Genomic DNA, 22156 nt, shown 5'->3' with positions numbered 1-22156 from the left:
CAGAGTTGCTCCTTATGCTTTCAGGGCTACCTCGAGGGTAAAACATGCTCACCTTTACCCAAATCCAGCAGAGGAACAAATACCTTCTATTGCTTTATAAGGTTTATAAATCTGGAAATACACAAGTCTATAGTTCAGATATGTAGCTGGGAAAACACTGCAGGTTGTAACGGCAAGTATATCTTCAGAATTTCCATTTAAACTTACAAAGTTTATTTCTGCTAAGTCCAGTCCACGTCTAATGAGCTAATAGAAAACAACTGGTATTACAGAACTTCGTTTCATGGAAGAGCAGTACATGCTGTCTGCAGGCAGCTGCTAAAGGGCAGGATACCACAGACCCCTGAATACCTTTGGTACTAAAAAAAAAAAAAAAAAAGCTTTTTTTAATGAATCAATGTTCTTTGTAAGTATTGCACCCTGTAACAGTCTCTTTCCCCTGGGGTCGCTCTCAGTTTTATTCTTATCTTTAAATCATCTTTGTATCAGTTCTCTACAAGCCCCTTTCCCTACCACACACGCCTACTCCGTGTTCTAGCCATTTCCCTGTGTTGCTTCAAGTAAGCTGTGTTTTCTCCTTCACTGCCTCCTAATCTGATTTTGGGCTCTTGTGTGTCTGAAAGTGGGGCTGATGTAAGGAAAACACTCCTGCTATGAGAACATGGGGGAAAATAAAAATTTGTGCAGTAGATAAGTTATGCTGCTGGTTGCAAGGAACAAACAGATCTGTGCAATCAAGGGAATACGGCTCTGTAAGATGCTGTCTGTATTTCCTGCTGCTCAACAATTTGGGAATGGGTTTCTCTATCCCCTGGCAACCTAATAATCCTGAAGTCAACAGGAATTCTGGCACAGCTAACTCCTGTTAATGAACTGTTTGCAATGCTTAAAAAAAAAATGATACAGCCTGTCAATGAAAAAATGCCTCTCTGATTAAAGTCATCTCAAGGAAAGGGTGGAAGTGAACTGCAATTAACCTCCTTCTTTCTGCTGTCCATCATTCTGTCAGCGTGCAGCGACGTTATTGTGCTACAGAGATTGCTTGTGGTGTTCGTGGGCCACCTCAGCAGCCATCTTAGGAACGCTTTTATCCTGATGGCCCAGCGTTTTCTCCAACTCCTCTCTCACTTTAAGCTGACAGTCCGAAATTGCGTTCCGTATGCTCTGCAGGTTCCACTGCGTTCTCAGGAGAGCGTCGTCCAGTGTGAAAACACCATCGCGTATTCTTCGCACTTGGGTGCACACAGCACATGATTTCAGCTCCAGACCGATCTCGTGAACTATTTTTCGGAGGTACTGCTGAGTCTCGTGCACGCAGTGGATTTCTGGAAGGTCAGAGAGATTCTTTAAGAACAGGCCAAGAGATGGCACAACCTCAGACCTTGTCTGTAAACACAGATGACCCTCACACTTATGCTGAAAGAAATAATTCAGTAGAATAGACTATTTAACATACAGTACAGGTAGATTATGATTTTCTGGAATACTGCAGGATGTCCTGGGTCCTCCAGAAATGAGTATTTTAGAAAACAAACCCACGGATTCAGAAGAATCGTACAGAGGTTTAGCTATTTTAAAGTGGATAAGAAGAGGGACCTTTGTAATAAGAGACAAATGATGTGTGAGGAACAGGAGACAAACTGCAGAAAAGCAAACCATGCTTAAACACCCTCCCGCATCCCCTGAGCTGTGTTACACTAAAATACTGGTTAAAGGAAGAACTTTGTCCCACAGGTATCTACTTTATAAGATTTCTTGCCTCAGACTAGGATCCTTTTGATCTTGGAAGCTACAAATCACGCATCTCTACAATGATTGCTAGTTGATGTAAGAGTTCCCACCAATTCATTCTGCATTGTTACTAACGAGAAACTGAATTTTACCAATGTGTTTGCCATGATATATGCTCAGACTTCCCCAGTGCAGTTTGTACCAGTCCTACCTAGCTGGAATTCTGGAAGCGCAAACTGGAGGCACCGGATTGCTGTGATTATCGGTGGGCTCTTTCCCATGGGGCGAATCAAACCATTGACAGCCAGCTCATAGGCCTCCTGTGTTTTCATATCAATGTTAGAATGCCTGGAAAAGGTAAAAAAGGAGCAGAGCAGACACTGAGTACTTCTCTTCAGTGGGATTCAAAATATACCCGCTCCCAGTTAAAGCAGAGCTGCACTTGTTATTATTAAACCTGCCTATGCATCAAGTTTTTGCATAATTTTAATGCTATGCTATGTGTACTGTCAGTAGTGTTGCACAGTTTAGGAGGGAGGTGCTTGGTCACGTCTAGAAGATATTTTTGTAGGTCCAGCTGTAGCTAATAGGTCCTAAAATAGCTGGAGATTTCAGAACACAAAAGGGACACTTAGCTGCTGCCTCCAACCAGAGTGCAGAGCACTCCAAGTAACTTCTGTCTGTTCTTGTTTAGCACTCCAACCTTTAAAGGCTTTGATTGTGGTAAACAAAGTCACCTCATTTCTTTTAAAGATCAGCAAATGGCAGTCATACCAGGGCAGCTGCATTTCCCCACTGGATACGTACAGCAGCAGGGCCTTGTGATTCGTTCCTTGAATGACAGCGAGAATCCGTTCCAGCTTCTCCCTTGTGATATGATCTGCAAATATTAAGGTAGAAACAAAAGTCTCAATTATCCATCCAGAAACTGGAAAGACAGCAGTCTGAAATGTGCCATCAGGGTATTACCATCCCTTTGGCAAGCAGTTGCATCTAAATGGGCTGCTGAGAGCCGCTGAGAGGTGGCTTTAGCAGGGCAGAGCCAACTCTACTCGCTGTACCATGCTAATGCACCAAGCAGCACAGCACTGCTCTGCAAAGGAAGAATCATTTTTCTTAATTGATTTCAAGATGTTGGCTCTAGTTCCTCCTATCAAGTGTTTGAGGAGCCTCATTCAGCAGAAGCTTCCAACCGCTATCTCTAGGCATGATTTATGGAGAGGTCTGGGTCTCACCCCACCCACAGCAACCACTGTGCTCAGGACTCAGCCTGGCCTTGTATTTATTGCAGTTGGATTCAGCACAGGGGGACTAAGACACCTGCAACACGTGGGCTGCATGCATAAACACAGACTAGAAAGCATTTAGGGCATACCTTTTATCACTGTGTAAGTTACCTGTTTGGATTCAGTGGGAATGCTATTTGTTTTGTTGGTTTTTTACACGTGTTAGCTCAGTTTCTTACCAAATGTCGCCTTCTCTACTAGCTTCCCGGTGTCCGAGAAGTCCTCAGTAGCTTTCCCAAACAGCCCACCGACGGTGTAAACCTTCAAGGAGAGCAAAGAGCGTGATTTATCAAGGAAAGAGTGAGCAATGGAGTAGCAATACTGCACTGTGCAGCCGGCAGAAAGTGCGAGCTGCTACGATGTTGGACAAAAAGATTCCTGCGTCCTCTACACACAGGCCACACGTGGATACGCACATGAAAGATGAAATTCTGGACCCAGAAAAGCTCTGAGAAGTGTCGCTGGGTTTGAGACAGACTCTGCCACGAGGCCAGCGGGGGGCACTGGGCAGGGGTCAGCCGTGGCATTGCACTGGGGTGTTGTGAGCCCAGTCAGGGCCCAAACCTACCTTGGTCAGGTGGCAGTGGTAGCGATCTGTGAGCAGCTTGTTCCCGTGGCCTACGCCAAGCACTGAAACATAGGAGAGAGGGGCACCCGTTATTACCTGCATTTAGTCACCCACACCTGCATTTAGGCAGCATGGCACGATCAGTGATGCTTTCCTTCCCCTCCAGACAGGGCCACGTCTCCTCAAAAGCTGTGCCCGAGGAACACGGCAGGACTACGGGGCATAACTACCGGTGTCACACAGCAGAGCTCGGTGTCTCAGAACATCCCAGCGCTCCCAGCACCCCACAACCCATTTTTCTCATGTTTAAGCACTTTTATTTCTCCCTGGGCAGCCAGGCACAGCCATACAGCCCCGCAGCACCCCATCCCTCACCGCCTGCTCTCCCCGTGCCCTCACAGCGGGCAGGGACCCACCGAAGACTCCGGAGGCCTTCACGTCCAGCCGGTGACCAGCGCCAACCTTCAGCTGCCTGAACCGGGGGCCTCGGACTGCCAAGGGAAGAAGCAGCATCAGGACGGCCCTGCCACCCTCCCAACACCCCCAACCCCAACCCCAGACCCTTACCGAGGGGGTGCTCGGCCAGCACCGGCACCCATGCGGGCACCAAGCCCGGCTCCCCACCGGCACCGGGGGCTGCGGGTAGGAAGCGGATGCGCTGCCTCGGGGGGGGCTCCGGGGCCTCGTTCAGCTCTGCCAAAACACCAAAAGGTCCCGGGGGGAGTGAGGAAGGAGGATAAAAACCGGGGACCCCCAGAGAGGATCCCGGTGCCCCGCGCAACCCCCCCCCCCCCTCTCCAAGCTCACCGCGCAGCAGCCGCGCCCGCACCGCGTCCCGGACGCGGCACCACGACACCCCCGGGGGCTTGTAGACGGCGAAAAGCCCGGCGGGGATGCTCGCCATGCCGTGCCGAGCCGCGCCAAGCCCTGCCGAGCCGTGCCGAGCTGTACCGAGCTGTACCGAGCTGTACCGAGCTGTACCGAGCTGTACCGAGCTGTACCGAGCCGTTCCGGGCCGTGCCACCCGCTCCGCCCCGCCGCTTGCTTCCGGGGCGGGGGACTCGGCATGCTGCGCCGGGCGGCTGCGGTCCTGGGGGTCCCGCTGCTGCGGGCGACCCCCGGGGGTCCAGGTAAGAGCCCCCTCGCCCTCCCCTCCCTCCTGCCCCGTTACCCACCGAGAGCCCGGGGAGGCCCCGCCGGGCTCTGAGCCCCGCCGCTGTCCGCAGGCAGAGCCGGGCTGAGCCGCGGCAGGCCCTGGGAGGAGGAAGATGAGGAGGAGGAGGAGGTGATGATGGAGGCGGAGGGGGGCTTCCCGCTGTACCCCGGCCACATCCCCACCAGCCCGCTGCAGAAGGCGCTGCTGGCCGCCGGCTCGGCGCTGGCAGCACTGCGGGATCCCTACAGGCACGGTAAGGTGCCCCCGGGGGGGTCCCCCCTGCCCGCGACCCCCGGTAACCCTGCAAAGCCCACCCCGAGCCCCCCGTCCCCTGGGTGATGCAGTGGGGTTTTGCTCCTTCTGGCCCAGAAAGGCACAAGCACAGGGTTGTGGGAGGGGGCGAGGGGTCCCCACCACCCCCAGCGGTCTCCTGCCAGCCCCTGCGGTGCCCCCAGCCCCATCCCGCTCCCAGCTGGCAGTGAGGAGGAGCAGCCCCGAGGCCGAAGATCCTCGCCGAGCAGGGATTTTCTTTGCCACAAGCTCCCCGCCTGATCCTGGCCACGGGGATCGTTCCCCAATTTCCTCACCTGCCCCCCGAGGGGGGCCGGGGGGCACCAAACTGAGCGCACGTGCGCCCGCCGCTCACGCCTCAGCACCTGCTCTCTCTTGCAGACATGGTGGCAGTCCTCGGGGAGACCACGGGCTGCCTGGCCCTGCCGAGCCTGCGGGACAAGATGAGACACCACCCCGAAGGTTACCGCATCCTCCAGTGCGTCCCTCCGCATCCGCATCCATCCCTGTCCCTCATCTGTCTGTCCGTCTGTCCTTCCACCTCTCCCCACCGCGGGCTGGGGTGAGGGGGGAGCTCACCGCCAACCCCATTCCTCAGCTCCCGGCCCCCGGGTTGCTGATTTTGCTTTATTTTGAATGATCACAGCAGCCTGTGGCAGGGCCGGGGGCAGCAGCGCAGAAGCCCCTGGGCCCTGTTTCAGCTCTGCTGTCTGTTCTGCTTCGCTGCTGTCACTGGCGGCTGCTGTCTGTCCCAGCTGCGATGAGATCCACGGACACGGTGGGTTTTCTCCCCTGTGCCTGCTGCTGCGTCTCCTTGCGTTGGAGGCTTCATCTCCCCTGGCTTGCCTTCTCCTTGGGCACCTCCGTACTCCTTTCCAGGCGCCCACGGCATTTCCCTAAGCTGTGAAACGAGGCCTCTTGTCTTCCTAGACAAGACTTGATCGCTTTTGCTTCCGTGTCTACAGGGACTCATCGAGGACAAGGCTCAGGAGCAGGAGGGACTTAATAAGTCTCTTATTAACCACGATCTTACTGCTCGTTTGCTTTCCTTCTCTCCACTTCTCGTTATTCATCACGCCTGCCGGTTGGGTGTTGTTCCATGAAGGGGCTGGGGAAGGCTGCCTTGTGTCGTGTGTTTGTGCAGAGCCTGATCCTGCCTGGGGCTCTGCACATCCACCCAGCAAAGCACGCAGAGCCCCGGGAGCAGGGGCTGAGCCCCGGGGAAACTGCCCAGAGCGAGGGCACAGCACAGACACCGAGGGCTGAGGAGAGACGATCCCACCCATTCCTTGCCCTGCTGCTGCAGCAGGGATTTGTAGCAGCCAGATTTGTGCACGCGAGTTTTTTTTTTTTTTTCAAGCTGATGAGGTCCCTTTGACACCAGATTTACAAGGAAGCGTCTGCAGCCAGGGTAAAGCTGGTGCAGGTCCTGCTTATCTCCCTGGCACCCCCACTCAAAGAGCTAAGCAGTTCCTGGATCCACTGCGAGGCTTTTATCATGAGAAGAAATCGTCCTTTGCACGGAAATAAAAGGTTTTTGTTTAGTCCCAGGGCCTGTTTGCCAGCAACCTGGACAAGGAGACCTTTCCGTGCGTGGCTGCCACGTGGCTGGCGACGAAAGCCCGAGCAGGAAAGAAACTAAACCTGCATTTAGGACAAATTCCCTCCCCTCTCTGGGGCTGTTGCTTTGAAGTCCTGGTTGCTTTGCAGGGGCACTGAGGAGATCTGCTCCTGGGCCTGGCTGCCAGCCAGCACGGCGGCGGCTCGGTGAGGAGCAGACCGAGGTTCTTCTGACTAAAATTGCTGGAGGGGAGCGAGATGGGAGCTCCTAGTGCCAAGGCTTCGGGTCGAGCCCTTCGGTGATGATGTGACCCGGCACAACAAGGGATGGGGCTGGCCCCGCAGGGAGCAGTCCATGCAAGGAAGATGCTCCTGGAGGGCAGCAGCTGGGGTGGGGGTCTCCAGGTCCCCATTTCTCCGGCCCCCCAGCTGTGGGGGTTTCACGGCGAGGCTCGCTGACTTGTGTTTCCCTTTCAGGGAGCGGCCTCGCATCCGCCTCTCCACCCTGGACATGGAGCGGCTGCGGGGGCTGCCCGACGGCACGCTGGGCCGCGAATACGTCCGGTTTTTGGAGGATAATGTGAGTGTGGGGGTTAAGAGGGTGCTAATAGGTCTCTTGGCAGCCTGTGCCGAGAGCCACAGATGAGCTTTAGAGGGAGATTAGAGCCGTGGAAAAAACCTGTAGGGCACCCTCAGGAAATGAAGGGGATTAGTGGGATCTGCGAGGCTGGGATGTGGCGCAGGGTGTTGCGTGATGCTGGGTACGTCACGGGTGCTGTGTGGTTTTTGTCTATGTCAATGACATCCACATCATTAGGAGGGGGGAGACGTGCTGACGGGGAACTCATGTCGCTGATTAATGACTGAGACCTGAAGCCTGAGCTCTGGAGGGGCTGAACATTTCCCTTTGCCTTGACAGAAGGTTTCTCCGGACACCCGCATGCCAGCCAAGTTTGTGGATGACGAAGAGCTGGCGTATGTGATCCAGCGGTACCGGGAGGTTCACGACCTGATGCACACCCTCCTGGGCATGCCCACCAACATGCTGGGTGAGCAGCCCTGGGCTCGGCGCTCTGCGCTGCCCAGCAAACCCCGGGGATGGTGTGCGGCCACCGGCCGCTCCCAGGAACCAAACGGGGCCAGACTGCTCGGATTCCCCGATCCTTCAGCCCAGAGAGGCATGCGGGGAGGTTTGCAGCATCGCTGTCCTGTAACAGGAAGCCAAGAGAGCACGGGACATGCACCCTCTGTCACCCTGCAGGGCAATGCACTGCTGGTGGGTGGGTGTTTGTGCAGCCCCGAGGGAGCGCGGTGTCACAAGCTCTGAGCGCAGGCAGAAGAGCCGGGGGTTCCTGGTTGTTCCCCAGCCGTGTATCCCTGTGTCCTTTGCCCTCATTTTGTGTCTGACTCAGTGGCATGTCACAAGCTGAGCCTGGCTGATGAGCCCGTGGGAACCGGCATTTCAGGTCTCAGGCTTTGGCTGAGACGGGACCGGGGTTGGGAACGGGCTTTTCCATGCTGAGAGACAGGGAGAGCCATGCGGGGAATCCTGGTTTAGCATCTCCTTGCTAAGGATCTGCAGGAACCCAGCCTGCTGGGGGGCTTTTCCCAAGCTGCTGGGACTCTGATGGCCCCGTGCTGCTCTCCCAGGGGCGGCTGCTGGGCTGTCCCTGGTGGGTAACGCAGGAGGGGGCTTGTCCTGGCATGGGATCATGCTCCCTGCCTGCTCCCTGCCTGCTCACTGCCACCTTCCTTCCTCGCAGGCGAGGTCGTGGTGAAATGGTTCGAAGCCGTCCAGACCGGGCTGCCAATGTGCATCCTGGGAGCAGCCTTCGGCCCCGTCCGTCTCAACGCACGGTAGGCACCGATGAGGGAGGCTTTGCCCTTGGGGACGTGCCAGCCTTGGTGATGTTTTCCAGCCCAGACTCTCCCGTGTGCTGCCAGCATCTTCTTTCCCCAGCACACCAGGCAGGAGGAGCGGGGCCCAGCCTGGCTGCTGATGTTTGGAGCCAGCAGGACCCTTACAGTGCTGCTCCCTGCCCCAACACTGCTGTTTTGGTGGCCCAGCACAGTACGGGGTTGCATGTTAACCTGAGTTCTGGTCTCAGGTTTGCTGCTGACTGTAACCCTCCCAGCTCACTGTCCTCTTCAGTGCCTGAGTTTCCCCTGTGAGATAAGCAAGAGGAATGCTAGAAGGGTGGAGGGGCACAGGGTTTGCATCTGCCTGCAACGGGGACTTGGAGGAGAAAATCAAAATCAACATCTTCTGCGTGCTTTGTTCCAGAAAACTGCAGGTCCTGGCTACGGAGCTGGTTCCCTGGGCGATTCGGAGCGGGCGCAATGCCAGCTGTATCCTGAATGTCTACTACGAGCAGCGCTGGGAGCAGAGCGTGGAGTCCCTGCGGGAGGAAATTGGCATCCTCCCACCCCCAGCTGTGAAAGTGTGAGAGTTCAAGCTACAGGGAGGGGACGGGGGATCCCCAGTTGGCAGACAGCAGCCGCTCCCCTGCAGCACTCCATCTCCTCCTGCCATGTGAGCCCCGTGTGGCTCTGCCACCAGCCGGCCCTGTCCCAGGGCTGAGTTTTCTCCTGGCAAGAGCTGGCACTCTCCTGTTGGTAGAGGCCACGCTGCATCTGCCCCTGCCATGACAAAACTTGACCCTTTGTGCCGTTTGTAATTTGGTGGGGAGTTGGCAAGTCCTGCTGTGCTTTTGCCAGCTGAGTTTGGCTGCTCAGGTCCCGCTGGCAGCAGCACTCTGGAACTGATGCTCTGAAATGCTGGGATGGGAAGGGAACAGAGCCAGCACAGCAAACCACCACTTTGGTGCTCTGCAGCTCTAATGCTGCACAGGTAAATCAGGTAAATCCTCCCTCCCAAAGGTTTAAAGCCGTATGTTAGTGCTGGGTCGGAGCTAAACCTGTGATTTGCAGAGCAGCCCAGGGGCAGGTTTGGGGTGTGCAGCAGCCAGAGCCATGCTGGTGCCCAGCTCTGCTCCCCCGATGGATCAATACGGGCTGTGTTACCACACCGTGAGTGCTTTGTGCCCCTGGGAGCAGCTCAGCAGTGCTCAAGCTCTTTCAGACACGGCTCACGCCCTGGCACGCAGGGAGAACGTCGGTGTCCTGGTGCAGTGTGCAGTGCCCGGGGCAGGGTGGCTCAGCCCGGCTCCTCTTTCCTCTCTAGAAGCAGGCAGGGAAATAGCTCTGGATGTAACCCCTGCTGGATCTGCTGCTGGAGAGATCCCAGGCGGCCACTGGTCTCCCTGTAGTCCCTCTCCATCAAAAATGTGAAATCTGCACGATTGTACTGGGCTTTCAGTAGGAGTTGTCCCCCTCTTAGACAAGGAAATGGCGTGATTGGGAATAAGGGGCTGAATCCTGGGAGAGCAGGAACGGAGGCTGCTGGGGTGGTTTGTGCTGGGCTGTCTGGGAGCTGATTGCTGTGTGGCTTAATTAAACAGCCACCCAGACTGCCAGTGGCTGGATTGCAGAGCTGTGAAATGCTACGGCAGAGAGCCACAAGGCAGGTGGGTCTTTGTACGTGGAGGCTTGCTGTTGAAATTCCTTCTCGCTTAATAAAGTCTGTGGTGCAGCCCGTGGTTCATTATCCCTGTCCTTCCACTCACCCTCCCCGTCCGATGGGGAGATCTGACGTGGGTCTCTCATTCTTTGTCTGTGATGGTGGCAAAGGCAAGAGGCCGGGCATGCATCCCCAGGGGGACAGGAGCACAAAGTGGGCTGTGGGCTGGGGCTGCCACACAGCTCTGCGAATCCCCCATCCCATTCCTGGAGCAGCCTCATTGCAGCTGGGATTTGCACATGGAGCTGGGCAGGGGAAGAACCAGGGCTGTGTTTAGGAGCAAGCCCTGTGGGATAGGTTTGATTTCCATTGCAACTCCCCATTTTCAACCCTGGCTCTGACGAGGCCCCTCTGAAGTGCATACTAACACCAGCACATGGGCTGCAGCCACTGGGAGCAGCAGGGCAGAGGGCTAGGATCCCACAGCAGGACATGGCCCTGAGTCACCCCCAGCACTGGGCAAAGGGGACATGTGGGTGCTGCTGTCCCCGGGTGTACCCATGCTGCCGTCCTGTGGGGCAGGGAGTTCCTGTCCCTAACAAAAAGACTAAGTCCTAATTCTGAGATGGTTTCTTGTAATTTACAAAATACTCTCCCAGATTTTGTAGTCCTATTTCAAGCAGATAATAAAAGATATTTTATAAACATACAGAGTGAGTGGGGGCTGTTGTATCATACTGGTCAAGGTGATAGGAGCAATTAGCCCTATAACCATACCCAGAAACGTGCTTTTCCGCATCAGAAACGTGTTGGGGCTTTGAGGCAGTTAAACTGGAGGGCAGGGGAGATACGTCTCATCCAGAAAGCTGAGAGCAGTGACCAAGAAACGCAGGAGCTGATGCTCCTGAGGAGCGTTTGGCTGCAGGTCAGACGCCAGAGGCCTGCCCGCCATGCTCACACAGCGCCGGGCTGCGGGTCGCGTGCTGGGTCGGTGCCAGGGCTGCACAAATAGCACGTAATATAATTTTAAACTGCATCTGTTCAGCTGCATCACTTAAGTGCCACCGTGGCTCCTGCTGGCCTTTACCATTGCTTTTCCTATCTGTACAAATAGAGGCAGGGGGTAAGTGGGGAGGGTTTTGGCAGGCCAGGCACAAACCATACAAAAACGTGTGGTTTTCAGGACATATTTGCTATAGACAAGTGGCAGCTCTGCTGTCACCACCAGCGGGGGGCTGCCTGGCTGTTTGGGGACACTGTACCCCAAATACCAACACCTGGCACTGAGGTGACACTGCTGCTGAACCGCGTGCTGCCCCCCAACTGGTGCATGTTTATTGAGCCAAGGGAAGGGCCGTGCCCCCAAAATCTCCTTCCCCGGCTCGTTCCCACACAGTTCCCAATAGCAGTGGCACGGCTGGTGCCAAGGGACATGCAGTGCCCTCAGCTTGACACCCCACAGCCCCAAACTCAGCCTGGCCCCACAGGCCTGCCTGTGGGGCAGTGGCCTGCCCTGTTTCGAGGCAGTCAGGTGGCTTCGCCTGGCAGCCTCCTGGTTTTGCCACATCACCGTGCTGGAGGGTTTTGTCGGGTTTTGTTGTGTGGGTTGTTGGTTATTTATTTTTTTTATAAGGGGTGATGATGGAATCAGAAACACGCCAGGAACCCCTCAGTAGTGCCTGCTGCCGTTTTGCGGCTTGCTCTGAAGCGTCAGGGTGGTTTGTTGTTACGTCCAGACACGGAGAGGAAGATTTTCATCCCGGATGGGAGATAAAGCCACGGCACAAACACGGGGATCCACCTCCAGGCCTGCAATAGCCTCGTCCTCCGGCATCCGGCCCACATCTGTCCGGCTGCTGGCGCTGACAGCAGCACCGCTGGCGCAGGCGGCTCCTCGGGGAGAGAGGAGGAGGTTGGGGGGCACAAAGGGGGCTGAGCCCCACCATGCACCCCCTGCTGTGTCCCCCAAACCCAAAGGGGGCTTCAGCAGGGCCGGAGCCCTGAGGTGTAGGGCTGGGAGGAGGCTGTGGGGGCTTCCCCACGCTTTCTGCCTGCTCCCTCCCCCCACTGCAACCGAGACACTAAAAACCAGAGCCCCCCCTTCATTTTCCCAGCCACAGCCGCGTTCCCCTCCCCGCTGCACCCGGGTCTGAGGGGGGGTCTCCCCGCGGTGTCACCGTGCACCCGGAGCCTCCTTTTCCCGGGTGGGGGCAAAATACGACTCTGGTGGGACTCGAACCCACAACCTTTGAATGACTCCCGTCACGCCGCGCTAGAAGTCCAATGCGCTATCCATTGCGCCACAGAGCCGTCGGACTGCCCCGCCGCCCTCGCCGCCTTTTCCCTTCCCTCCCTACCCCCTCCCCTTCCCCCCCCACCTCCCCCCGCAGCCCCCGGTCCCGTTCCCGTTCCCGTTCCCGACCCCATTTTCCCGGAGCAGCCCCCGGGGCCAGCGCCAGCCCCGTAACCGCGGCGGGGGCCGCGGGGAGGGCGGTGCCGGGCGGGACTACAACTCCCGGCGGGCCCCTCGGGCCGTGCCGCAGCGGCGGGCGGGCCCCGCTCCCGGCCCCGCTCCGGCTCCCGGTGGCGGTGCAGGTGGCCGGGCCGCACCGGAGAGCGCCGCAGCCCGGTAAGAGCCGGGCCCCCCCTTCCCCTCTTCCTTCCCTTACGGTGTCCCCGGTGCAGCTCCGGGTACGGGTATGGGAACGGGAGGCTCGCCCCGCCCCGACGGTGTCCCCCCCCACGGGGGGCTGGAGGGGGCTTGGGGTCGTTTTGGGGAGAAATCGGTCGTTTTGGGCACCCGGGAGGGCGCTGCCGGTAGCGAGGGGGGGGGAAATGGGGAGAACGGGGAGCGGGGAGGGCGGGGAGGAGGTGAGGGGCCGGGCGGGGACTGCGGCAGCGAGGGGCTGGGGAGGGAGGGGGGGGTCCCGGTGACCCCATCCCGGAGCACCGGGGGGACCGGAGGGGACAGGGGGGGATCAGGGGGGACCGGGGGGGGGGGTCCCGGGGAGCCTCCGGGCCTCTGCGGTTGTTTGGGGTTGGGGCTGGGCCCCGGGGGGGTCGGTCCTCAGCCCGGCCCCCCCAGCCGGGGCACCGGGGAGGAGCTGCTGCTGCCCACGGTCACGGCCTCTGTGCCCCTCCGCTGGGCTGAACCGGCCCTTTTTCAACCCAAAATTGTTGGTGAAGGCCGGTTCCTCGTGGAGGAGAGGGGTGGTGGTCAGCGGGGTCCCTCACGGAGCTGTGGCCCCCCCGGAGATGCCACCCACCCTGGGCATTGCCCACGGGGAGCTCCAGCCCCGTGTGGGGTTTTGGCAGGGCTGGGGGAAGCTGCAGAGCCTGGGGTCCCGCTGCCTGCCCCCACCCCACAGCAGCAGAGCCCTTTCCCCAGCTCTCCTCGGCTTTCCATGCCCGGGTGACAAATCCCAGCGTTTTCCATCACGCCACCGTCCTGCGGAGCTACAGACAGCTCCGAATTTCCGTGTGCTGGCTCGGCTGGACAGGAGCTGAACCCATAAGGACCCCCCAGCCCTGCCAAAACCCTGCACAGGGCACCGTGTGCTCGGCGTGCAGGAGAGATGAGAGCAGCGGATAAGAGGCGCCTGCCTGGGCCTGCCTCGCCTTCACGTGGGCGCTGCAATGCCGTGCAGCCCACGCAGTGTGCCCCCCGCCTGGATTTCCCTGCCCCGTGGAGCTGAGGGCTCAGGTCTTTGGCCGAGGCGCAGGGGGTTGGTGGTGATCCGGGAATGTCCCCGTTAAACTGAGCAGAGAGGTTCCTGGGGGGGGAAATACGGCGGGTGCTGCCCTGCTAAAGGGCTGAGGGACTGCGGTGTGGGGCCTCGAGCATGGGGGATGTTTGTTGGGAGAGCTTGGATGTGAGCGGGGAGGTTTGGGCTGGGTTTTGTGTGCTGGGGGATGGCCCCACGGCTGGGAGCAGCACCCTGGGCTCTGCTACATCCCGACCCGCTCCTGCTGGGCCAGGAGGCAGGCAGTGTGACGTGCCAGGGCACGGTGACCGTGTGGCACGGTCTCGACTCCTCCATCTCGTGTTGTCTGTCCTGCGTGGGGCAGCCCTGGGGTTGTAGCGTGGCTCCCAGCTCCGCGGGCTGTGGCAGAGCCACCCGCGGCTGCCAGCTTTGGAGCAGCGCATTCATTTTCAAGAGGGAAAGGGAAATTACACGAAGGTTTCCTTCCTCTGTGGCCCATGCTTCGTGCCAGGAAGGACCCGTTTTATCTCGCGGCCCTTGGGGTCGTGCCACTGTCTCTTTCCTCTGCCTGACACCGCTACCTGAAAAGAGCCTTTGCTAAACTGCGATCGCTGCCGGGTCCTGGAGCTGCGTGGGGGGGGTGTTTGGGATGGGGACGGAGGAGCTGCTTGCTGGGGGGGGCAGGAACAGCAGTGACAGCCCACGGGGCATGGGGACGGGGTCCCTGTGTGTCTGGAGGCAGGGGCAGCCCTTCTGCTTCTGCCCCGAGCCCGGCCTCGTGGCCCCCCGGCCGCTCGGCCGCGTCTCCAGCAGCGCCAGGCCAGGAAGCTGCCCGCTGACAGCAGAGTTTACAAACACGAGCAGAGCTTAAAGGACGGAGTTTCCTGTTCCTGCCCGAGCTGTGCTGGGGAGCTGGTGAAGCTGAGCTCTCCGGCACTCACGGCGGCTGTCCTGGAGCCAGGCGTATTGGGGAATTGATGCTGTGGGGACAGCGGGGTCATGGAGAGGGATTTGGAGCTGGGCTGGGGTGAGAGCTGAGCTCACCCTGCCTGGCCTTGCCTTGGTGCCTTCTAAAATCTATACGGAGTCTGCTGCACAACAACACTTCCAAATCCATGCAGTGACGTTATCCTGCATCTAATGCTGCTGGGATGGGTCTGTGTCCCTGGCTGGGGCTCCCCGCTAGGAACAGCCAGGCTTTTGGCGAGCACTAAGCAGAGCTGTGCTGTGCCAGGGGCTTACCTGGCGCCCGTGGCCAGGCTCTGGTAACGTTACACCTGCAGGAGATCTGGCCTGCTGCGTTACATCCTCGCTGCGAGGAGCAGCAGTGATGCTGGGGGGCTTTGGGGGCTGCTAATGCAGCCCCTGCCCGTGGGTTTGCCATCTCCGGGGTGCGTGGGTCGATCTCTGTGGTTTCTCTCTCCCTGCAGGCCACGATGCTGCGTCTGGCGGCCTTCGCAGCGCTGCTGCTGTTCTTCAGGGTCAGCCTGGAGCTGTCCTGGGCCCAGGCCATCCCCGCGCTCTTCGTCTTCTACCTGGGATCCGGGGGATGGGACTTCTTCCTCATATTCATCAAGACAGTACGAAGGGATGTCACGTAGGTGTCCTGGCTGGGGCGGCCCAGCTGTTTTGTACTGGGCTGTGTGAGCGCAGCCCCCGGCTCCCTGCACAGCTCTGGCTTTCTGCTGGCACCCAGCCCGCAGATCTCCCTGGCACTTCCTTAGATTCCCTCTGCCGCGCCCGGATGGCTCCAAACTCTCGGTCAAAGTTTTCCCGGGAAAGATAGATTTCAGCTGAGCTCTGAAATCTAGTGGCTGACCTTGTCCTTGTACTTCATTCTGTCCCTAAAACTGCTGGCACGGCACTAGGAGCCTGGGCAGGGTCGGCTGGTACCAGGCAGTGCCAGATCCTGGCAAAAATGTGGCTGGTGGGGAGTGGTGGCACCTCTTGGAGAGCCCCCGAGGCTCCAAGGTGCCCCTTTAAGCGGGACATCCCTGCCTGCAGCCTTCCACAGCACCTCTGTCCTTGGCCTCCTGGCTTTTGCAGAGGGCTTCTGCCTATGGCCACGCTGTTTTGGGGGAGCATCCAGAGCTGCTGCTGGCCTAGAGTAAGGCCTTGAGCAGCGCTGGGCTCCTGCAGCTCCAAGCAAGGCCTCTGTGCTCTGCCAGCTTTGTAGGAAGTCTTTCTGCAGGGCTCACTGAGCAGCTTCCCTCCTGCTCCCCTTCTTTTTGGCAGCACGGGGCTGGTCCTGCTGCGGGTGAAGTGGCAGGTGTGGAGGCACGTGAAGGAGAAGAACACGATCGCCAAGATCTTCCAGCAAACCGCCAGCAAGTACCCGGAGAAGACGGCGCTGATCTTCCAAGGCACCGGCGAGAGCTGGACTTTCCGGCAGCTGGATGAGTACTCCAACCAAGTGGCCAATTTCTTCTACGGCCAAGGCTTCCGCTCGGGTGACGTGGTGGCTCTGTTCATGGAGTCCCGCAATCAGTACGTGGGGCTGTGGCTCGGCTTGGCCAAGATCGGGGTGGAGACGGCCCTGGTGAATTCCAACCTGCGCATGGAGGCCTTGCTGCACTGCATCACCATCTCCAGCTCCAAGGCGGTGATTTTTGGGGTGGAGATGATGGAAGGTGAGGGGTCTGTGGGTTTAGTGTTCATTTCCTGCGGGAAATACAGCACGGTCTCTTCCAAATTCCAGCAGCTGAGTTATCAAGGAATCGGTGTCCGTCCCTCCCCTCCCACCTCGGTCCCTTTGGCCATGGGCAGGTCCCGTGCACCACCCAGCCCCCAGTCAGGCCCGTGTGGGTGTGAGGATCCTGCCTCGTGCTCCGGGTGCCCCTCGGGTCCTTTCCCTGCGTGGAGCCCTGGGTTGGGCTGGGCCAGGCCTGCCGTGCTGCGAGGGACGAGCCTCCCCTTGCTCTCCGTGGCTGGTAGCCACATCCCCGCAGCGCCTCGGCTCCAGCTCCTCATGTTTCAGCCCACACCCCCGAGGCTGCGGTGTCAACAGACCTCTTGGCACCCAGGAGGTTTGGGCTAGGGAGAGGCGGAGAACAGGATCTTCAAGTCTCTGAAGGAGCCTGGGCTGCGGCCCCGGCATCTGTTAAACATGAGAACAACATCTGCCTGGGAGGGCTCTCGGGCCTTTTGGGACTTAGCAGCACCCTCGTTGTGCTCAGCAACCTGGGGCACTGCCTTCCTGAGACCGTCTGCGGGGGCTGGGTGTCTCGGTGCTGTACTCACCACCTCGATTCTCTTTCTCCACCTCTCTCCCTGACTCTCTCAGCTATGCAGGAAGTCCAGGCCTCCCTGGAGAAGTCCATCCATCTCTACTGGTCAGGGGAAGGAAGCCCCGAGGCTGCACTTTCTGGTGCAAAGCACCTGGACCCCCTCTTGCAGATGGCCCAGCGGCACCAGCCAACCCCCCCCGACAAGGGCTTCCTTGGTACGTGGTCAGCTCTGGGGAGCCAGGTTCAGGGTGGTGTTTTTATGAGTTTCTGGTGTTTTCAGCTGGTTACAACACCAGAAAGAACGTCCCCTCAGGATGCTGAGGGCAGGAACCTGCAGCAGGGCCCGGGGTACTCAAGCAGGGTCTTACTGCAGTGCCTGAAGCCCAGCTGTGTGTGGAGCAGTGTCACGTTGTGCCCTCAGTGTGTCCAGCAGGCCTGATCCTGCCAGGGGTGAACCCAGCACGCTCTTGGTGCTGTCACATAACCAAATTTTGGCTCAACTGGCATGAGCAGAGTGCACAATTTGACTCGTCCCCTCCTCCTGCTTCAGCCAGCTGCTAGACTGGTTGCAGTGGTACCGAGTACCTGACCCTGTGTCCTCATTGCTCCCCAGATAAACTCTTCTACATCTACACCTCCGGCACCACGGGGATGCCCAAGGCTGCCATCGTGGTGAACTGCAGGTGAGGCAGCGGGCAGGGGCTGTGGGGAGGGGAGGGTGGGAGCCGAGCTGTGCCCCGCTGGCACCAAGCCCCTGGCCGGGCTGCTGAGGTGCCCCTCGGTTCTCCCACCCCAGGTATTTCCGCATGTCCAGCCTGGTTTTCTACGGTTTTCGGATGAGGCCCGATGACGTGATGTACGACTGCCTCCCGCTGTACCACGCTGCAGGTAACGCGTGCCCCCTGCAGCCCTGCTTGTCTGGACTCCCCTTCCCCTCCGCCAAGCCCAGGGCTCAGGCTGGGGGCTGGGGCAGCCCCGATCTCTGCCTCAAAGAGGAGCTGGCTGCTGCTGGCGGCGTCTGACGCGAGGCTTTTCTCTTTATCTGAGAGCAAGGAATCGATCCCGCTGACCTTTGGAGTGGGCGAGTGTGTGTGTGTGGGTGGGCAGCTCTCCCAGCTCTTAGCCTGGCTTTGGAATAGCTGCATTGTGTCGCTGCCCCACGTGAGAAGTCACGAGGAAGCAGAAGCAGTGCCCACCTCACTCGCTGAGATGTAGGATAGCTGGGCACAAAGCGCTGCCCCCGGTGTCGCTGTCGTGCTGCCCCCTGCCTCCTCCCCAGCACCCAGGGTCACTTTTTGGCCAGATGAACGCCCGCCTGCTGTGGGCCAGCACATGGCGTGCGCCTTGCCCTGCCTGGGTGGGAGCTGTGTGGGGACTGAGGGCTTCCCTGGCTGCCTCTCTGCAGGGAACATCGTGGGGATCGGGCAGTGCTTGCTGCAGGGCATGACCATCGTCATCCGCAAGAAGTTCTCGGCCTCGCACTTCTGGGAGGACTGCGTCAAGTACAACTGCACGGTGAGGCCACGAGGCAGGGGGCTGGGTGGGACTGGGGACAGGAGCCTGGGGATCCGTGTTGAGCCGGGGCGAGCCCGGCTGCTGCGAGGGGAGCCCTGGACTAGTCCTGCCTGTCCGTCCTGAGCTGCATCCTTCCCCCCTCTAGTTACCACTCCACGTTTCCAAGTCCTTCAGGTACTCCAGCGTTAGCCAGAAGGTTTTGGATAGGTTTTATAGGGGTGGGCGGGCAGGGGACAAGCCAGCAAGACTCCTGGATTTAGCACAACCTTTTTAGGGGACTCCACGCATGTCGTTCCGTTCCTACCTACCCTGACAAGCCCCTGTGTACCCCAGGGCCTGGTGCAGGGTCCTGATGTGTCCTTCCCCTCTGTCTGCACCCCTAGATCGTGCAGTACATCGGGGAGATCTGCCGCTACCTGCTGAACCAGCCCTACCAGGAGGTGGAGCGGCAGCACCGGGTGCGCATGGCGCTGGGCAACGGGCTGCGGGCTTCCATCTGGCAGGAGTTCATGGCCCGCTTTGGCATCGCCCAGGTGGCCGAGTTCTACGGGGCCACCGAGTGCAACTGCAGCCTGGGAAACTTCGACAACAACGTAAGGCCCTGCCACCTTCCCCCTGCCCCAGAGCGTGCAAACCTGGCAGGGTTTGAAACCCAGCAGGGCTGTTTGGTTCTGTTTTGGGACGCGTTAGCGTCTGCCTGCAGGGTTTTGGCTGTGTTTGTGTGGTGCCAGCTCCCTGGTGTGCTGGATGTAGGTGTTCTGCGGGCTTGGGGCAGGAGAGACGTCCCTGCTACCCGTAGCTCTGAGTGCCTTCTGTCCTAGGTTGGGTCCTGCGGCTTCAACAGCAGGATCCTGCCGGGGGTGTACCCCATCGGCCTGGTGAAAGTGGACGAGGACACCATGGAGCTGATCCGGGGGCCTGATGGTGTCTGCATCCGCTGCCAACCAGGTAAGGGCAACCACAGGGATGTGTCTCCTCAGCCCTGCGTGAATCTTTCGTGGTGTAATTCATGATAATTTAGCTAGGATTGAGTCCTTGCTTGGTTAAACTGCACCGATCCTGTTAAACCTCCTGTTTTTTCTTGGCCGTGGGTGGTCGCTTCCCTGATTCACCCCTTCTCTCTGCAGGGGAGCCGGGGCAGCTGGTGGGCCGCATTGTCAAGAGCAACCCCTTGCAGCACTTCGATGGCTACCTGAACCAGTCAGCCACCAACAAGAAAATCGCCAGGGACGTGTTTACAAAAGGGGACGCTGCCTATCTCACAGGTGAGGCGAGCGGGGCCCTTGTGTCTGCCAAGAACAAAGAGTTTGCTCAAAGAAGCTGTGGAGGCCCCATTCCTGGAGGTGTTTGAGGCCATGTTGGAGAGGGCTTTGAGCAACCCGGTCTAGTGGGAGGTGTCCCTGCCCATGGCAGGGGGGTTGGAACGGGATGATCTTTAAGATCCCTTCCAACCCAAACTATTTTATGGCTCTGAGTATTTGGGTGGGCCTGGGGACTGTCCCAGCATAGTGGCACTACCCTGAGATGCTCTGGGGAAACACCTAGCCCCCCCGACACCTCTTTTTTCCCCCCAATTCCTCTCGATTTTAGGGGATGTCCTAGTGATGGATAAATATGGCTACATGTACTTTCGGGACCGCACTGGAGACACGTTCCGCTGGAAGGGGGAGAACGTCTCCACTACGGAGGTGGAGGGGACCCTGAGCCGCATCCTCAATCTGACAGACGTTGTTGTTTATGGGGTGGAGATCCCAGGTAACTTACAGGGGAGAGGACGATCAGTGGAGGCACGCAGGCCTGTGGTAATCAAATATGTGAGGGTGTCCTGCTTGTCCAGATTGATGCCTCCTTTTGCAAGAGGCTGGACAGAGGCTCCTTGGAAGAAGCCACTGGGGATGTGACTATCAGGAACCAGAGGGTTCCCTCCCTCAGGCTGAGGTTTGGCCTGGTTCTGGCTGCTTTGGAAGGGACCCTGTGTCCTTCCTGGACAGGCTACACGTGCCTCCTCCGGGAGGAGGTGACCATGGCCGCGGGGTGTCGCTGGTAGCCTTAGCTGCAGGGTGGTGACACAGCAGGACGTGTCAGCGCCTCGGTACCGAGCAGGGCCTGTGCCAGAGCCCTTGCTGATGTGGGGCAGACAGAAGTGACACCGCAGGGACGGTGCGCTCAGGCACTCACCCTTCTTTTGTGCCTCTCAGGTATTGAAGGGAAGGCAGGAATGGCAGCCATCGCCGACCCAGACAACTCCTGTGACTTGGAGACCTTTGCCAGCGAGCTGAAGAAGGCCCTGCCGCTGTACGCGCGGCCCGTCTTCCTCCGGGTCCTGCACGAAGTCTCCAAGACAAGTGAGCTGCAGTGTGTGCTCTCGTACAGGGCACGCAGCTGGGGGAGCACACGGGGGGGCACGGTGTTCTCTGCAGGGTGCTGGGTCAGCACTGGGATGGAGCACGCCCGCTCCATGGAGTCCTTCGCCTCACCAGCTCCTCTGCTGGTCTGGGGGCTTGGGGCAGTGTGAGGATGAGGCTGGGGGTGGCAGTTGGCACTGGGGTGCCTCGGGGGGGTGGCTGCTGCTGAGACTGCCCTGCACAAAGCTGCCCACCCTGCGGTGTGCTGTGAGGCTTGGCAGCAAGGCACGGTGCAGCCTGGCAGGAGTGTGGGAGCCTACAACCCCTCGCTCCCTCTTCTTTTCCCCGTGACAGGCACCTACAAATTCCAGAAGATGGAGCTGCGTAAGCAGGGCTTTGACCCCTCGCTCGTGAAGGACAAGTTGTACTTCCTGGACTGCAGGCAAGGCCGCTACCTGCCCCTGGACCAGGAGGCGTTCAGCAGGATCCAGTCGGGACAGCAGAAGCTGTAACCAGTGGGGCTCCAGCAAGGCACCTCCCCAAATCCTGCTGGGGGAGAGAGGGCAGGGCAGGCACTGGGGGGGGGAAAAAAGGTTCAAGGAGCGGTATAAAGGCACGCTAGAGATTTTATTTAACGAGTTTTACAGATAAGGGGTTGGGGGAATGCAGGGGGGACTGAGGGGAGGGGGATGGTTACATACCAAAGCATAGACTCATTATGGCTTTATTTTCTACTTGGTACAGCGGTGGCGGTCCTGTGCCATGGGAGGGGCAGGGCCCCGGCCAGTCGAGGAGGAGTGGGGTGTCCTTGCCATTCCATTTTGCTTTTCCTGTCTTTCCCTCCCTTTCCCTGCCTGCAGCAACCCTTCCTTGTGAAGGCCGTGAAGGGACCAGTGCTGGGCTCTTTCCCCACTTCTCCACCACGCAGCCAGCTCCTCCTTGGCGCAGGGCCCCAACTGCCAGAGGGAAGCTGGGTGCCAGGCGCATCCCCTACCCTGCGTGGCCCGCTGGTGTCGTGTTTTTGCTGTGAATCAGGGGAGCAGGGTAGTGCTGGGCTCAGGAGAGGGAAAGGGATGTGTTTCCACCATGCCTTGCTCTCTTCTGGGGACAACATTTCTATTTTTCACAATCACACGCACATTATATTATATGCATATATAGATATATATTATACATGCTGACTTTGTTTTTTTCCAATCTTAATTTATTGTCTGTACTTTTGAATGTGTCCCGGGTTTGTGCAGTAAAGGGAG

The 22156-nt window shown here is 58.7% G+C and overlaps 3 protein-coding genes across 4 annotated transcripts; 2 read left to right on the top strand and 1 right to left on the bottom strand.

Moving 5' to 3' along the window:
• Positions 1–250: 250 nt before the first annotated feature.
• On the bottom strand, positions 251–4564 carry TRUB2 (TruB pseudouridine synthase family member 2). 2 transcript variants are annotated; one of them, XM_084299323.1, is made up of 8 exons: positions 4393–4564; positions 4153–4278; positions 4002–4076; positions 3586–3647; positions 3197–3278; positions 2539–2611; positions 1943–2079; positions 251–1325 (listed from the first exon to the last, which is right to left on the bottom strand). In XM_084299323.1, exons 1-8 carry the CDS (start codon positions 4487–4489, stop codon positions 1030–1032), a joined length of 948 nt encoding a protein of 315 aa, XP_084155449.1. In that variant the 5' UTR covers positions 4490–4564; the 3' UTR covers positions 251–1029. The 2 variants fall into 2 exon arrangements, with proteins under 2 accessions (XP_084155449.1, XP_084155448.1); XM_084299322.1 differs by having other exon boundaries at positions 4153–4564.
• An 81-nt stretch (positions 4565–4645) lies between these two features.
• Positions 4646–10225, top strand: COQ4 (coenzyme Q4). Its single transcript, XM_084298948.1, has 7 exons — positions 4646–4715; positions 4812–4994; positions 5414–5510; positions 7070–7172; positions 7512–7641; positions 8356–8449; positions 8877–10225. The coding sequence occupies exons 1-7, from the start codon at positions 4652–4654 to the stop codon at positions 9037–9039; spliced, it is 834 nt and encodes a 277-aa protein (XP_084155074.1). The 5' UTR covers positions 4646–4651; the 3' UTR covers positions 9040–10225.
• A 2435-nt stretch (positions 10226–12660) lies between these two features.
• SLC27A4 (solute carrier family 27 member 4) lies at positions 12661–21521 on the top strand. The gene is made up of 13 exons (XM_084299236.1): positions 12661–12741; positions 15247–15413; positions 16052–16446; positions 17100–17258; positions 17657–17726; positions 17840–17931; positions 18449–18558; positions 18942–19151; positions 19380–19506; positions 19686–19823; positions 20149–20313; positions 20757–20903; positions 21258–21521. Exons 2-13 carry the CDS (start codon positions 15253–15255, stop codon positions 21413–21415), a joined length of 1932 nt encoding a protein of 643 aa, XP_084155362.1. The 5' UTR covers positions 12661–12741; positions 15247–15252; the 3' UTR covers positions 21416–21521.
• Positions 21522–22156: the final 635 nt, after the last annotated feature.

Source organism: Netta rufina, assembly GCF_964035555.1.
Source record: "Netta rufina genome assembly, chromosome: 20".
Classification (NCBI taxonomy): domain Eukaryota; kingdom Metazoa; phylum Chordata; class Aves; order Anseriformes; family Anatidae; genus Netta; species Netta rufina.
Note: the sequence above shows the minus strand (reverse complement) of the source record. Positions and strands in the feature narration are given on the sequence as shown.